The sequence below is a fragment of the Quercus robur genome, chromosome 2 (assembly GCF_932294415.1).
Source record: "Quercus robur chromosome 2, dhQueRobu3.1, whole genome shotgun sequence".
Lineage (NCBI taxonomy): Eukaryota > Viridiplantae > Streptophyta > Magnoliopsida > Fagales > Fagaceae > Quercus > Quercus robur.
In genome coordinates, this window is record NC_065535.1 from 15,999,504 (window position 1) to 16,017,582 (window position 18,079).

General features: G+C 32.2%; 2 protein-coding genes across 3 annotated transcripts; both read right to left on the reverse strand.

The window, feature by feature from the left end:
* Positions 1 to 8,821: 8,821 nt before the first annotated feature.
* On the reverse strand, positions 8,822 to 9,766 carry LOC126712613 (RING-H2 finger protein ATL80). The gene has a single exon (XM_050412015.1). The coding sequence runs from the start codon at positions 9,639 to 9,641 to the stop codon at positions 9,066 to 9,068; it is 576 nt and encodes a 191-aa protein (XP_050267972.1). The 5' UTR covers positions 9,642 to 9,766; the 3' UTR covers positions 8,822 to 9,065.
* A 4,479-nt stretch (positions 9,767 to 14,245) lies between these two features.
* On the reverse strand, positions 14,246 to 18,079 carry LOC126712615 (outer envelope pore protein 21, chloroplastic). 2 transcript variants are annotated; one of them, XM_050412018.1, is made up of 6 exons: positions 17,879 to 18,079; positions 16,816 to 16,890; positions 16,567 to 16,719; positions 16,334 to 16,432; positions 15,785 to 15,893; positions 14,246 to 14,373 (listed from the first exon to the last, which is right to left on the reverse strand). In XM_050412018.1, the coding sequence occupies exons 1-5, from the start codon at positions 17,969 to 17,971 to the stop codon at positions 15,810 to 15,812; spliced, it is 504 nt and encodes a 167-aa protein (XP_050267975.1). In that variant the 5' UTR covers positions 17,972 to 18,079; the 3' UTR covers positions 14,246 to 14,373; positions 15,785 to 15,809. The 2 variants fall into 2 exon arrangements, with proteins under 2 accessions (XP_050267975.1, XP_050267974.1); XM_050412017.1 differs by lacking the exon at positions 14,246 to 14,373 and adding an exon at positions 15,090 to 15,497.

Sequence of the window (18,079 nt, forward strand, 5' to 3'; positions counted from 1 at the left end):
ATACTTGCAAAATTTCAAGAAAATTAAAAATCAATAGCTATGTCATCAATAAATTTTTTAAATTTTAAGTTTTTGTAATTTAAAATTATGCACAAAATATAAACTTATAAATCATATAGTAAATGATATTCGATTGACACAAAATTTAACATGTATATTAAGAGCGTAAATAACATGTAATTCAACGGTTAGATTTTCAAAATATGTTGTAATATTTATTTATTTAAATGAGTTTGTAACTTTAAGTTACAGCCAATTTTGTATCTAAATTTTGTCCTAAAATAACAAGTTAGCTTACAACAAAAGCTAACCCTCAACGAGCTAAACCAAATGGTCATAAACAACTATAAAAGCCTAGAAAGGAGAGGAAAAATAAAATACCCAAGGTAAAACTAATCCTGATTCACATGTGCGAGACGAGATGAATAAGTACAAGACACGCATGTGATATAGATAAGGCTCAAATCCACCTAGGCTTTATATCTTAAGATATCAAAAGAGATCTGCAATAATTTATAAACACTTCTTACTAACGAGAGACTCAAAACAAAGACCAAAGTGTTATTTTTATTTTTATTTTATAAACTTCAATGTTTATTTCAAAACTACCTTACAAGTGGACTCTATGACAACTAGTAGATTGTGATTATAATAACAGAAAGGCAGAAAAGACTCTAGGGAGAACCTAGTAGTAACATGTGATGCAGTGTTACACTCCCTCTTGAACCAATAGAAACAGCAACAATAAAAAATTATCAAAAATAATCATCAAAATAAATTATCATAAAAAATTATCAGCAACAGTAATCATCTTTAAAATTAAAAAAAAAAAAAAAAAAAAAAAAGACAGCAACAATAAAAAAGTACTCAGCATAACATGAAATATTACTAATAATGTCACTGATAGACCAATTTAGAGAAGAGTTTGGAGATGAGAGGGGATCAAAGCAAGCTTTTGCATCACCCTCAAAGATAACTTGACTCCATCTTTCAATCTGTGCAAGTTGAACTGCCTAAAGAATGGCATGGGCTTCAGCTTGGAGGGCTGAGCAGAGGGGATGTGTACTTGTCGTCTTGTCCACACCAACAATTAGACATGTACCATTTGTCAATGGATAGCCACAGTTCACATGGTACAATGAAAAGATAAAAAGGCTAGAACCATGGGCACTGAGTACGAATTAATTTTACTATAAAGTCATAGAGCCAAGAAAGATGTATACACTTTAATCCTCCAAAGCAGTTCTAAGTTTTTCTTTACTCAGTAAATAAATAAAACAGTCTATGTTTTTTTTGCAAAGGCAAATCCGAATCAAGAAAGAAATAATAACTTTGATGAGTAAATGTTACGACGGTGTGTTAAATAAGCCACTGACTTAGTCAGATAATAATAAATTAACACGTTAGCTTACAAAGAAATTTAACTTCCAATAGACTGAACTAAACGATCATAAACAACTATAAAAGCCCAAAAAAAAAGGGAGAATAGAAAAACACCCAAAGTAAAAGTGATGTGGATTCACATGTGCAAGATGTAACGGGATAGAGCAAGATATAAATAAGATAAATCCCACACTAGGTCTTATATCTTAAGATATTGAAAGAGTTATAATCACTCCTTACCAATGTGGGTCTCACGACTCACACCAAAGACAAAAGTTTTGAAAACTTATCCACACCAAATAACTTATACACGTACCATGAACCTCCTTTGTCAATGGATAGCCACAATTCAAATAATGGTACAATTAAAAGGTAAAAAAGCTGGATCCATGTGCACTGAGTACGAAATAATTATACTATTAAAGCCTTAGAGCCAAAAAAGATTTATCCATTTAATCCTCCAAAGCAGTTCTATCACTTCTATGTTTTTCTTTGCAAAAGGCAGATCCAAAGCCAATGCAGAGCTTGTCCACATAGATAGATACTATATTTGTAAAGTCCCTTTTACTTTAATTTCACCTTTACATATGATATCAGTTCATGTAATACTCAATGAATCAAGTCCTGGAAATGCAACTCCAAAGTCAAAGAAACCAGATCAAATTAAACTTGAAATTTCACAAATACCACATAAACCTCAATCGCTAGCTTGTCACCATTTCCTTCCATATAAGTAACTACAACATTGCAGTAATACAATACATTTGGGTGTGAAATGAAATGTTTCAAGTCCCCCTAATTTTTTAAACCCAGCAAAGCCCAAAATTGTTTTCTTTCTAATACATGATGAGGACAATCCATTGAATCAATCCTAGTATCCAACCAATTGGCGGCTTCAGAAATATTTTCCGAGATGGTCATTAATAAACTTAAATTATACAAAATTTAATAAAAATAGAACTTTATATATTGACCATAAAAAAAAAAAAAAAAAAAAAACACATGCACACACAAAGACATAAGTCTTAAAATTTCCGTTTTGAATTTTTTTATTTTGAAATCTTTACATGATAGTCTTATTATCAATGCTGCAACTATATCTTTTTCAAAATTTTAGTTTCATAAAAATTTTCTTAGGCTTTTGCTACAACTCTTACTAAACAAATTAACATGGTTACATATTTTGACAATTTAAATGTTAAATTGTATGTTCTTTATGTTCTTAAAACACATGTCAAATTTCATGTCAATCAAAAGTTATTTACTATTTAATCTACGAACTTATTTTTTATGTATAATTTTAGACAACAAAAAATTTGAAATTTAAAGATTTGAGTGATAACATAGCTATTGATATTTGATCTTTTTGAAATTTTGCAAGTATGGAGGATTTAAGAAAAAAAATGTAATCAAACGGTGGATTTGCCAAAATTTACATCTAATAAAAAAAATTGAGTGGAGTTGTAATCTTAATCTACAATCAAGTTTGCTGCTAAATTTCGTCCAAAGTATAATTATGTTGAACCTAAAAAAATTTAGGATAGTCCCAAATATTTTTTTAAGGATTAAAAATTATAAATTTTTTAAAATTTACATATAATAATTAATTTTTTTCCAAGTCAGGGTTGTGACCACCCTGCACTCTACACGGAGCCGCCAATGACCGAAGTTTTGTAGAAATTTGGATCCTTTTTATCTCTTTGTCACCTTTTAAAAAGAAAGATAAAGGAGCTCATCACAAGTCACATAGTGGCCATTACGCATAATTTTCCTCATTCGTGGGAGATCATTCGCCTTACCTGGCCTTTTGGTATTTGATATGCACTGAGTGATTAGTATAAGCCACTTGTTAGTTTTCTTCTCGGCACACTCTCTTCTGGCCTCACTAGATTTTGTGCTATAATGCTATTGGCAGTATAGCCTTAATGGGTTAGGTGGGCACATGAAATGTGCGAGTAACAGTGTGTATACAAGCACTTGGCCGGTTTAGTGTGTTGACCCTTTTTTCTTTTTCTTTTTCTTTTTTTTTTTAGAGAAAGTTGCACACAAAGAAATAAGTTAATGAACCAAAAGAGAGGCCAAATCAAACAAGCTAACCGTGTTGGTTTTGGTTTTAGTCATAGTTCTCAGAACCGGACCAGACCGGGAGGTTGGACCATGAAAACTAAGAACTGGAATGAAAATTAGTTTTTTAAGCATAAAGAACCGGGCATATGTGGCAATTCTATAAACCCCTAAAACCGGGGTTGGACCACACGAACCGGTGGCAAGAACCATGCGGTCCAACCCTTTAGCAATTTTTTTTTTTTTTTTAATAAAAACAACTTAACACAATTTTATTCTATTTAATTAAATTATCTATCTCTTACAATGAATAAAAAAAAATTATAATTAAAATCCTTCAAAAATATTCAGCTTTACTTCAAAAATTAATCATAAATTTTAATGTTTTCATGGTTATTATTTTATTTTATTAACTTTCCTATTTAATTATTAAATATATGCTTGAAAATCATTAAATTTCCCTCACATATATAGATATATTAGTCAATTTTGCTAATTTTATAAATTTAATATCTATATTTAGGCTTTAATTAATTATTAAATTAATTATGACATCATCACAGTTCGACCCCGGTTCGACCTCAGTTTGACCTCAAAAATCTTGAACCTCTCCCTTTTCCGATTCAATGAACGGTTCGGGTCTGAAAACCTTGGTTTTAGTCTATTTTCATTGGTTTATAACACTAAGCTAAGTATATATATATATATATATATATATATAGTTATATATTGTACGGTGATAATAACTACCAACTATGGTTGTACTCAAGAAAATATATGTGATGTTTTTTTGGTGAAAGAAGAAAAGAAAGTATATATGATGTAAGAGATTCCATGGGCATGTCATGATTATGAACAATAAAATCTCACAAAATTTTCATAATAAGCTAAGATGTGAATCTATCATAGATCAAAATAAAATAAAAAGTATATCCCGACCCATCAAAACACAAAACAAGAGTGTTGAGAAAATATTGTGAGATTTTGTTATTTTCCTAAATATTTTCTTTATTGTGAACTTTTTTTTTTTTTTTGGGTATAATAATAATATATTGTGATCTTCAACTTAATAATAGAGGAAAAATTCTATTTTTATTTTTTTACAATTAAGCGCGCGGATAATATGGATGGTTAGAATAGGAGAAGAATTGCAAATCCTCTTTTTGGTGTTCACATTGTTGAAGGAAAACAAATATATACCGAAATGAGCTCTCTAGTATATTTGCAAATTGAGAGTGGAAGGTGACGATGAAATTAAACATGCAAGCTGCGTGTAGTGATCTAAAAATATGGGGAAACAAAGGGGGAAAGGAAAACACCAAAACTCATTAAAGGCCTTTTTCCCGGCTCATAAGATTTGCATGCTCTCTTTACGTGATTTATGTAAATCTATGTCTCTCTTTATTTCAACTCGTAGCCTTTCTTTTCTTTTCTTTTCTTTTCTTTTCTTTTCATTTCTTAAAAGAAAATAGAAATTCTCTTTTCCTAAACAGTACTATATATGATAGATGTATATATAATGGGTTCAAATTGTCGAAATCAAACACACCATTGTCATTGATAGTGGGAGTTGAGGAGCACAGCCACCATAACAGTAATGTGTAGAATTATTAAACAATGAAAAGGTGTAGTAAGTAGTAACCCACAAGATTTTCTGGAAAATATATTGAGCTTGAAAAAGTTGTGCTTTGTTGATATCACTTTTGTAGTAGTATTATCAGAATCATAATTGTACACATGACCCCCACCTAATTGGTTATTCCCGTACTTAGGTGACCCACCCAATTATTTTATTTGACGGTCTAAAGACAAAGGAATAAATGGTTTTTTCAATAAAGAAATATTAACTATTATCTCGAATAAGTTATTGGTCTTACACTATCTTCGTTAGGACTTAGGTCAGGACAACTGGACAAGAATGGAGAATTGGAGATAATAGTTTTTTTGAATAATGAATCGCTTTTAAGATCATGAAGCAAAGTATATTTACCAATAGTATATTTTTGTTGAATTATGTTATTAATTTATTAATTGTTGTTAGTTAGTGCGTGACTATATATAATATAATAAGAACAAGTTTGCTTCTCGATGAACTCAATCAACCAACCCAATATTGCTAAATAAGGCACTAACTACGTTATACATTAGCCTATCTCCCAATTTCCAATGTAATGGCCATTGTGAAAAGCCTTTTCCTAATTCATAGTGATATTTTTTCTTTTGTATTTTTCCTGATAGTTTTTCCACTTTGGCCGTTCTCAAATGTCGACACCCTAAACGGAAATGTACTTTATAAATATAATCCTAAAGGTTGGACTTGGAATGGACATGTTCGATAATGACTCTCTTAATCTAACTCCTAAATCTTAGCTTCCATAATCCACATTAATTACCGTATTATGAATTATGGGTCTTTATGTGGGTGTTTTTGTCTTCTTTACATCTCCTTCTGTTTGAATTTTGATGCGGGCGGAAGAAGAAATTGATGAAATTTTGATATATGCAACTATCAATATTACAGATTAATTTTTTAATCAATATACTTAGAGTATCTATTAACTTTTTTTTCTTATTATATATAAAGTTAGTATTATTGTTGCTACTTGCTAAGAGTTACTCGAATCGGAAATAGAAGCAAAGGGCTATAGAGTCTCCCACTCACCACTCGAGACTAGCCCATAGAAATTCCAATTGAATAGAACAACGCCGTTGATTTTTAGAGCTCAACTTGTCAAAACAATTAAATAAGAACAACAAGTTCATGAGTCGGAAGTTGGTGGTGGGAGTAAAAGGAAATGTTGACATTATAGACAAACCCTTAGTTAGTGGGTTCCTTTCAAAACGTTAGGTGGATTCCTTTGCTTTGGGTCCCCCATACATTGTTCTTGATTCCATGGCCCACACTAAATTAAATCACACATAGGTGCTCTTCCCATGGCTAGGTGTAGGAGTAATTATCTCCCATCAATATATGCTTACTTTTTTCTTCGTTTTGCTTTTGGGTTGGGGTGTTGGGGTCATGTTACCATCGTTACTAGAAGCTTACATTAAATTTTCAAGAATCGAATCTAATTAATAAGATTAGAAAAAGCTTTTTCATGTGAATTCTCACCCCGTTGCAGAAGGGTAGAGCCTTAGAGATTATGCAAAAGCCAATTTTTTAAAATTTCAAATAAGGTTCTCTTCCATTTCAACTAAATAAAGTTTGGTTTAGGTTACATTTGGATTGGGCTAAAAAACCCAGCAAGTCTGCATCTGGTGTTTTTTTTTTTTTTTTTTGCACGCGTTTGTGAGACTTACGGCTACTGTGCATGAATAGTAGCCACAAAGTTTGACTTTTCTCACTCTTTTCAACAAATCAGTGCATACCATGCACTATTTACGAACACACAAATTTCATTTTTCAGCAACTTTTTTATTAAAAATGGGTCCCATGGTATTATCCACACATTTAAAAATTATTTTGTTACAGTATTTTTCAATTTTTAGTTTTAGTTTTCAGTTTTCAGCTGTATCGAAACGAACCCTTAAAATCTTTTAATTTTTAGTGTCTTTTGATTTGTTTTTCTTTATTGGGAGAATATGAATTTGAAGTTCTCTTTCTCCGACCATTGTAGCTATTAAATTATAAAAATAAATGAAGTTTCAAGTTTTTCTGACCAAGAAAAATAAAATAGAGTATCAGATTAAAAGAAATTCAATTACATGTACAAAGTTGCAAATTTATCGACATTAACTAGGAGAAAGTATATCATGTTTCGGTAATACCAATTCAGTGTCTGTTTTAATATTTCCTACCCAATAAATGAGTGACACTTATTTCAAAAAATCATATCAAACTACTCCAATAAATGATTAATTTATCTTCCCGATGGTATAGAAAATTGTGATTAATTTATTGGAGTAGTCTAATGTTGTAGGAACCAAGTACAAGACTTCTGGGCCTTAGGTTACTTGGGCTCACAATTTATTTGTAGTGGGCTTAAGGATTTCCTACAATGGGTCGTTCTCGGCAGAGAGACTCAAAGCAACACTCAATTTATACTCTCTCCTTGTCTGTTTTCTCTCCATTTTTCTGAACCCCTTCTTCTCCCAACTTTCTTCTATTTATAGCTAAGGTTAGTGGGAAGATTATGATTACAGCCACCGTTAGTGCTACTGGAGGTCCAATATTATCTTATTAAAGTGGATGTTTAGGTGCAAGGGCGGTGCAGCATTTATGATCTTGGAACTTGGCTCCATCTTGACCGACTATGTTCGGCAACTCAGTTCCCTGGGAATATCACAATTTCCCGGGAACAGTTCGTATATTTGACCGGGAACGTTTGTCCGATCACCTCTCGGAATTCAATACCCTACGCTTGTTCGTACATGAAGGAAGCTCCAAGAAGGGCGCAGGACGGCTGGACCTTTGCCCAAGGCTGGTATGGGACTCGGCCCAGGGCCTGTGTGGGATTGGGCCCAGGGCCTGTATGGGACTGGGCCTAGGGCCTGTATGGGCCTAGGATCTCGGTGTCGTACATATGTGATTTTTTGAAACAGGTGTCACTCATTTATTATTTATTAGGAAGAAAATACCAAAACAGATACTAAGTTGGTATTATCGAAACACAGTATACTTTCTTGTTAACTAGAGATGTGCATAAGTAGGATTGAGTCAAGTTGGAAGGTTTTTTAATCGAACCTGACCATGTCGAGTTGAGAATTTTTTAACCCAACCCAACCCACATTGATCAGGTTAAGTTGATTTGGGTAAAAAAACTAATTTTACAATTAACTATTATAATCTATATAATATTCTTAAATTATATACCAAATTTCCAAACTCATCAAAATTAATTCTAAATATCGAAACCAATAAAATTATTTTTAAAAAAATTAAATAATAGTAAAACAAAATAAACTTATATTCAGGGTGAGTTAGGTTATACATGATGAGTTGAAAAAACTATCAATATGAAATTTAAAATAAAATTCAAATCTAACCCGACTCACTGACCCACCAAAACCAATGAGAAATGTCGGGATAGGTTGGGTCGTTTTTGTCGAATTAATAATGGGTTTGATGCACTCTCTTGACGGCTGACATTGACAGACAAATTATTATTATTATTTAGTATTTCTTTTTAACACAGCTGTAGTCGGTTAAAACACGAATTGGAATTGGGAATACATTCCTTCCCGAAATCAGTCAACTACCACGGTGCCAGCGTTAACAAAATGGTAACAATTTCTTTATTAAAACAAAGCTCTGATTAGCTGTAAAGTTAGGTTGTCTTGTGTTGCAAGAAGTTCCAACGTCCAACACATTTTTTCCTTTATTATAATTTGTGAGCTAAAAGCAGATAATTACATCATAATTCTTTCATTAATATAACAATTTGAAACCTTTTTAGTACATAAATTATAACAAGTAGTAATTACATGCATACACCAAATCTAATTTTACAGAGGAATTCATAATCATCCAAACCCACCTTAATTTTCCTTTTCCAACACAACCACTATAAATACTAAGAAAGTTTTTCTCATCAAAAAAACAGAAAGAAAGTTAAAAAAAAAAATTTTAATTTTGGAGAAATTAAATTCAATCCCCTAGTTGGGGACTAGGGGTGGGTCTAGGGCAAGAACCTATAAGCATCATCTTGAGGATGTGGGTCCTTGAATCTGGGGTCAGGTTGAGGTGCAACGCACTTGTGACACGTGGCGACGACGAGGATCTGACGGCAGGAAGGGCATGAGGAGTGGGACCCAAGCCAGGTCTCGATGCACGCCACGTGGAAGCCATGGCTACACTGAGGGAGTACGAGGATCTGGTCTCCGGTGGCGAACTCGGACAAGCAGATCGCGCACTCGGAAGAGAACTTGGAGGCCGAGTCGGCCGTGAAGGTCAGCTTCGGGAGAGACTTTAGGATCTTCTTTTTCAACCCCTTGTTGGCCAGAGATGTAGACGGAGGAACAAAGGTCGGTATCGCTGCAGCTTGTGGTGGTGATTGGGTTGTTGTTGTTGTTGTGGAGGAGGAGGAGAGGCGGCGGAGCCAGGCGCAGCGAGCTACGGCGATGAGACCCAACACACAAATTAAAGCGCAGAGGAGAGCTGCGAGGATTACCACGAAGTCTGAGTCGACCGTTACCGGTTCGACTGACTCGGGCGACGATGTCACGTCGTTAAGGAATCTCAGAGTACGAGTCATGTGAAAGAAACAGAGAGAGAGAGAGTTCAGAGGTTGTTTGTTTGTTTTCTGTTAAGGAGAGAGAGAGAGAGAGAGTGTTGGCGCGTGTGTAATGTTTTACGTATATGTGTGTATGTAATGTTAAGTACTAGTTTATGATTTTATTTATAGTAGTTTGATAGTGAGTCAGTAAGTGTAGTAGTGACTTTTAGTTTAGTAAGGTTATTGTTTTATTTTTTAATTTATTTTGACTCCAGTTCCTGTTTTTGGTCCAATTAATTTATTATGATTTATTACCCTACTATTGCTACTTTCTCTTGTGGAATAAGAATAGGAAAAAAGTTTAACTTATTTGGAATTATTTTTCTTTATTGAAAATAAAGTAATCGAAGAGACTATTTATATATAGTTTTAATTATATAACTTTTTTAATTAGCTATTTAAGTGTTTTTAAAAACAATTGTATGTATTTCTTAAATAATGCATACTTCCAAACTAATTTAAAACTTTATTTATAAGAATATTATTAAGCCAGATTTGTTCACACTTTTTCTATCATTTTTTAAGTTTTACTTATTCCAACAAGAAAAAGGGTCTTAATTTTTTTTTTTTTACTACGTGGAATCTGCTTAATGGTTATTACATGTTTACACATCTGTCCAAAAAAGTGGAGGAAGAAAAAATGGACATGACATCTTCAATTAACTCCAAAGGAATGTAGATTTTATGAGATATTTCAGGATTTCCCTTTTTTTGAAATTATTTTATATTGTATGGTTCTCTGCGAAGGAAGATAATTTTTTATTGTATATAAAATATTCAACATAAATTCTTCCAACATTAGTGACATAAGCCCAGTCAAATAGACCTAGAGAATAATGTGAAGAATATAAAAATTTTAATTAATTTTGTATAGTAACACTTAATTGTATAGTATATAGTAATATATTAAAGTGAAAGTCCAATCAAGAATCCAAAATTGATTTAATTACACTCTAATTTTGGGTCAAGTATTCTTTTAAAGACTCTAATATTAAATGCCAAGTGTTTGTGTGTGTGTATATATATATATATATATATATATATAATCTTAGTATCTTTAGATTTTAAATGGACATCAATTTCATATCAAGTGTTCTTATTCGAAGGAAAACAATTTGCTGCAACCTTGTATGCAGCAATTACTACATATAAGATAAGGTGGCAACGAAAAAGAAGTGACATCAAATCATGGGTTAAGCTGGTTGTAGCAAATCATCTTCCTATTAATGTGTGTTAATTATATTTAGATACAAATACATGTATCTAAACTTAAAAATATATAAAAATACTCAATTTGAATTTATTATGCTTCTACATAATACTATAAATGTGTAGAGTATATTACTTATTGGATAGAAGCATTATAAGTTAGTTTGGTAATTTTTCTTTTTCTTTTTTAAGGAAAAGTTAGCTTGGTAAGTTAGGATTAAACTACTTTTATTTAGATCTGCTATTTTATTAATACCAATCATAATATACAAGCTAAACACACAAAAAATTGTGTCAGTACTCCTGAAAATTTTAGAAAGAAAAGAGGATGGTAGATGTATTTATAAGTTATGTTAATGTAGGCAGTGGGATGGTGGTGTCATACAAACCACGGCCATTGTATCTTTAACCAGACAAAATAAGTATCAGTAATGTTACCCAAAAAAAAAAAAAAAAAGTAACATTAGAATGTAAAGAGTCCTATAAATGGATGCACACTAAAATTGGTTTTATGCTTTTATCCCTATTTTTATAGAAAGTAGAGCCATTTTTAGCCTAAAGTCAAGCCAATTAATAATAAATATTAACTTTTACCATTTCCTAATGTTGGTATGACCCCTTTGAAATCTATTTAATGTGTGCCTAATGCATCAGTTAAGAAAAGCCAAAAGTAAAAACTATAGTTTCACACTTTGAAACATGGCATAAGATTACACAGATAATTCCTAATTTCCTATTAATCACTAAATAGTATGATATGTTGCCTGTATGGTGTATATATGTGTATCATGAAGATCCCTTTTTATTTCCTTAATCTTTGCATTTAAAAAAAAAATACTAATTACTTGTGGAGAAAACAGTAAAATATATATTTCATGTCCATTCAATTAGTTCACATTTGTCAAAAGTTTTTTTTTTTTTAACACTATTTTTTTTCCATCTATTTGTTTTGCATTTATCATTAACATTTTGACTTTCATTCCATTCTAACCAGAATATTCCGTTCTGGTACATAAATAGGTACACTATATACCTAATAATTTTGTCTTTGTCAAAAGTCAGAAGCCTAAATTGGCCATTTGGACAAAATTTTGGCATGAAATGAGATCTAACTTTGTGGATTAGAGTTTGAGGTTTGGAAACACCTCATTTAAGAGGACCTTTGTTGTAATGCAAGTAACAATGAAAGACAAAGACTAGAATGACTACAATTTCTAAGAAACTAAGTACCGATATCTAAGTTATTTCCAATGCAATTGATTTGAAGTAATCTAATTCGAAATAAATTGGCTTGAAGTGAAATATAAGTAAACAAACTAATTCAAAGTGATTCAATTCAAAGTAAACTACATAAACCATATACTAGTCATCATTCTAAAACCAAACTAATTGAAAGCAAGCACAGCAACTAGATACAAGAATCAAACTTAATTAAACTTGATCACAAAGTTCACGGAAAGCACTTACAAACATAAATTCTTCACTACTCCTAAGAACTACAATATCTCCTACAAAACAAAGTACAAATGATCTCAACAAATTTTTTAGTGTATTCGCGGTGTTATTTTCTGTAGAATATGCCTCTATTAATACTTAAGATTTTAGCGGTTATTATCATTTATCAGTTTATGCCTTCCATGTGTTTCCTTGCTAATTGTTAATGACACTTTCCAAATTTTCAACTATTCTCAGTAAACCAGTGCCGGCTCAAGGGCTAGGCAACTTAGGCCTAGGCCTAAAGCCCCACAACAAATAAAAAATTTCCCTATTAAAAAAAGGCCCCATCTCCCTTAGTAAAATATCCAAAATTTTATAAAAATATAACATTTTTTAAATAATTGGTACTTTTTTTTAAGAATGATGCTAAAGATACCACAAATTTTACTATAAATTTAATTGACATATCACCAATCACATAAAAAAGTAATTCAAACACAAATAAATTAAGTTGTTGAAGTTCATCAATTACAGTCATAATCACATTTATTGTGAACATTTTGTAATATTTTTAGTATTTTTCTTTTTCATTTCTAATAAGGCTTTTAAAATAGGAGACCAATAAAAATTTAACCCAATTGAAACCCTAAGATGTTTCAAATAAAATGCAGCAAATGTGATAAATCATTAATGACGACTAATCTCCTACTAAGCCACACACCAAATAATATCTATCTATCTCTTTCTCTTAAAAAGAATATATAAAATTAAAATTTAGATTACAATTGTACTTAACTATGCATAATCATATATCCAAGTTAAAATAAGTTCCTTTTGATTCAATTATAATATTCAATCTTCTATATGAAATTAATATTAGTTTAACTAGTATTATTCATCAATTTCTGTATTTACATCAAATTAGTCTTAATTTAATTAGTATTATATAATTTTATTTAATTAACGTTTACATATAAAAAGGCCCCATATAAAATTTTTGCCTTAGGCTCCAAATTTTATTGGGCCAGCCCTGCAGTAAACCTCTTACAACTTCTTTGAGGCAATTATTCCAAAGTTAACTGCATCAATGCCATGTGTCGCTTTTGCAAATCTGTGTTTCTAAAATTGCTCAAGGCCCTTAACTACGTTGAGGGAATTGCTCCACCCTGCCCTCAACTATTCGAGTATTACTTGATTAACTCCACTTGTCAACATCCTAGCATTACTCCTAGTTTTCAATTATTTTTACTGGGGGCACCACATCACCTACACCTTTTCAGTTGTGCGTTTCTTACTGTGCGACTATTTCATCCCACAAAGAATTATTTTAACCCCAACAGAAACCATTACAAACAACATTTAACTCCATGACAATTGTCATTTAAGCCCAAGAAGAGAAACACGTGAAATGAACAATTGTCAGTCTCTCACCTAACTGTCAAGGGCCTCAAGTATAAATAGAGGACTCGTTTTCAAGAAAAAGAAACCTAACAAACTTGCTTATACAATACAATGATCATTCTCTTTGTTAAGAGTCTTGAAAGCTGATTATAGAGATGTTTTGATGGGATTCAGGGCTGCTAAGATGGGTTTCTTCAAGACTTGACTGGTGGCATTGATGGAGGTTGGTGGCAATAATTGTGGATGGATGGGTAGGGATTCGATGGGTATAGAGAGAAAATTTAAATAAATAAAAATAAAAACCAAAAAAATAGTAATTTACTAGAAAAAAAAAATTAATATAATTTTTATGTGCTCAAAACAGCATAGTTTACAGGATGTAGTTTAATACTGTAAATCAAAACTACATTGTTTTCAGCTTAGTTGGAATTTAACAACTGCCCCAACAATAGGTATTGATAAAGGGACACATATCAAAGCGTATTATACTTTTCGGATCCAAAATCTAAATGTTTAAACTTTAAGCTTTAGAGACAAAACAAAATGACCACATACTTTAAGAAAACAAGGTGCAATTTAATCAAATAGAAACATTCCTCATCTCTCTATAACATTTGAGACAAGTAAAGAATATTTCCATTCCTTCCATCGCATATAATCAGCCCTGTCAGGAAATTAGAATGGGGCAGAACCATGTCAAATTTTGTTAATTTGCAACAAACTCCTAAAGTATTATTCTCACTGTTTCGGTATCACTCTTAGCTTTTTATGAGACAGCAGGAACAAAACATTTATGTTATATAGGGACGAACTGCTCTAATATATGTCAAATAAAAAATTTATATTTTATAGAATCTTATACTAACAATTTAATTACTTTTCAACACCATTCTCTAGGTTAGAGAGTTTCCAAATACGAATTGAACAACTCTTCTTGTTTGAGCTTACTGAGTTGCTGGTCCAGAGTTCAGCATTTCAGCTCCAGTACATGGTTATGACTTATGAGACAAATATGGCCCTACCTCACAAATCACAATTCACGTGTCTGCTTCGAAAAAAAATAAAAAAGCATTATTTTACATTATTAGCATCTTGGACTTCATGTTGAATCTCAGTAAAACTAGGGTCAAAGCTTGGGTCCAATGCACTAGAGCACTGGACCCAATCCCAGTCTGTAAAACTATATGCATTTTTAAATTAAGCACTACTAAAATCAAGTGAAAATTAATACAAATCACACAGGTCACTTCCTAGTCAGGGTGAAGATCAATATAAGTTGGCTTACTGACACATGTATCATAAGCCTCTTCTTGTCAGTGTAGAGTAAATGTTCAATTTGTATAAGCTATAATGGAAAGATAAAAATCTGCATCCAAGGAAAGTTTCACAATTACAAAGATCGCATTCACCATGTGCACTGAATACAAAAATAGTTATACTAGTATAAAATCTATGAGTGGAGAAAGATCTACACACTCTGAATCCTCCAAAGCAGTGCTTCCATTTTTTATAAGAGCATTGCTTCTATATTTTCCTTTTTAAAGGCAGCTTTGAATTCCAATACAGTGCTTGTCCACATTGAGTTCATGGTACTATAAAGTAGTGATATATTACGAAGAGTGGTTACTATGTAATAAATAGCATTTAACAGTTTCTGTATAAATAATCAATATTCATTTGAATACCACCACATACGAACGTCAATGTCATGATGATCCATACCCTTACTGAATCTGTATGTCCTTCAAATTCAATCAACTACGTCACTCTCCATGGCTCAAGATACCCCTGCACGGTCACTTTCTAATGACTCAATTGACCTTAACAAAAGCAATTCAGCCTAAAATGTGGGTGACAAGTAGGCCCCTTCCCAGATGGACAGCAAAATCTAAACCATTATAGACTGTAGCTGCCTTGGGAGGCTGAATTTTGGACAGAATAAACATAAATAAATAAATAAAATTCAATCATTGGGCTTTTGAAAATTGCAGTTTCATTAAACAATAATCAGCGTCTGCTTGTGGGCTGTCCAACAGAATACAAAGTAACATGTGTTCTAAAGGTACATCTCTCACCTTCAAAATATTGAAGCTCTGTTTCTCACAAGTCAAATCTCACATTCCATCTACCATTAACATCAGCATTGAAAGTCCAATTGTTTTCCCTGATCTGCAGATACGGAACCTGAAATAAAAGATTTCAAAACAAAAAAGAATAGTATCAGTATCAGATAGTGAATAAATGCAACCTTTAAAAACAAGAAAACACAAGGTGAAGGCCAAGAGGTGAAATGAATTTGAAGCCTTTACAGTACAACTGTAATTTTTAGGTATTGAGTAAAATTATAATTCAATCAACAAAATTTATAAGACTAGACGAAAAATCCAATATTTCAGCACAAGCAATCCCTTTACACATTAAGCATTCTTGTCACTAAAAATTGACTTTGAGGAATGAACACCATCAAGAATGGACAATAGAACAACAATAAAAATTGGAATATTAAAGATCTAGGCATCAGGTATCATGGGACATACATAAAATGCTAGCTGAAGGTTCTCTACAAGGGCTCCAAAAATGTACATGTTTTGAGTCTCAGTAATAAGTTTTAGCCAAAAATATACCTTTTCAAGCACTTCATAGCCAAGTTTTAGCCTGACGTCTTGCTCCTTCTGAAAATTGAATACACTCCAAGAAAATTCAGCAGCTGCTCTTGACTTTGTCTGCCAAAGCATAATGACATATTTGTGGCATAAGAACATATTCATTACAATCTATTGCTTCAAAAGCTATATGAAAAAAAAAGGTTCACACCAGAAAGGCGAAAAATTTCACAAACCCCATAGAAAACACTAACCTCTTTAAATTCTTTGTCCACATCACATTTTCCCTTAATATTAAAGCTTAACAGGCCATTAGTTGTGACTGGAAATGACTTTTTTCCACGTACACTGTACCGTAGCTTCTCACGCCTATCATATTGTGCACCAACCCCAAGGCTTGCTGATAACTACAATTGAATGTATTGATTATAGTTTAACAATTAAAAAAAAATGCACATAAAACAATCTTAAGCCATCACTGCAATCATTAAGTCGAAACACACTTCTGGGTAGAAATGCCTTATCACTGCACTAAAATAACTCGGAGCTCCAATTCTTGTATCTAGCTCTCCATGGACCTGAGCCAAACAAATACAAAGGATATAAATAAATAAAACAGGATCAATAAACAAGTTTGAAATAGCACTTATACTTGATTATGACTTTCAATTTTAGAGCATTCGCATCAACTCATATAAAAATGTATGTCTATTTTAGCATAAAAATCTTCTTTTTCTATTTTACATAACCATTTTTCAAAAACACCCACAACGGGATTATTTATTCAATTGTTAATTTTATCAAAATATCAATATTTCTTGATTTTTTAATTGTTTCTCTCTCACATCACAACTACCATCCACTCTCTTCCTTCATCCTTGGAAAACATAAAGAAAGAATCAAAAATGCTAAAATACATAGCTATAGTTTGTAGCCATGTAAATTTACACCATTACTGTAACTAAAATGGAAAATGGACCATAGATGCATAACTTTTGTCAGACCAATGTGGGTGATTTTTAAGGTTAATTGGCCAAAATCTTGCATTCAGGCCAATTCACAAGGACTGATGCAAGTGCTCTTACTCCCTAGGCGGAGAAACCCAAGTTGAAAAAAAAAAAAAAAAGTAATGCCACAAAACCCCAATTACTAAACATGATTACTGTGTCATAGCAGTAATACAAAAGCTCCAAATTTCAAGAATTGGAGAATTGGGAAACACTAGTACATATAGCAGTCTACATAACATCAAACCACAAACTTAGCCAGACATAGGTGAAGACAACCCGACCAAGGTGTCCAACCCGAAATCTAATTGCAAAAAAAAATGTACTAAAAAAATTATCCACTGAACTTTGTCTAAGAACTTTCCAGCATTTCAGTTCAATCGCACAAAAAAAGTAAAAATAGGAGCAGCAATAGCAGATTGTATAGTACCCAAAAATCCAATCAAAAGGCACTAACATTCCCCTGACAAAAATGGCCTAACTTTAATCTCATTTTTCAAATACATTTCAGTGTAACCAAACACGGCATGGAGGAAAAGGAATGAGAGAAGGAGAGTACCTGCAAGTAGGTATTGGAGTCGATTGGCAATTTTTCCTTGGCGTGGATTCGTAGAGAATTGGAATAACCACCATATCTGAGAGAAGTCTCCATTTGCGATTTTGAATAAAAAATAAAAATTGAAATTGGAAACCCTAAGCCCCAAATGATAAAACCCTAACACATATACAGACGACCCAAACTCTTCAGAATGATATTCAT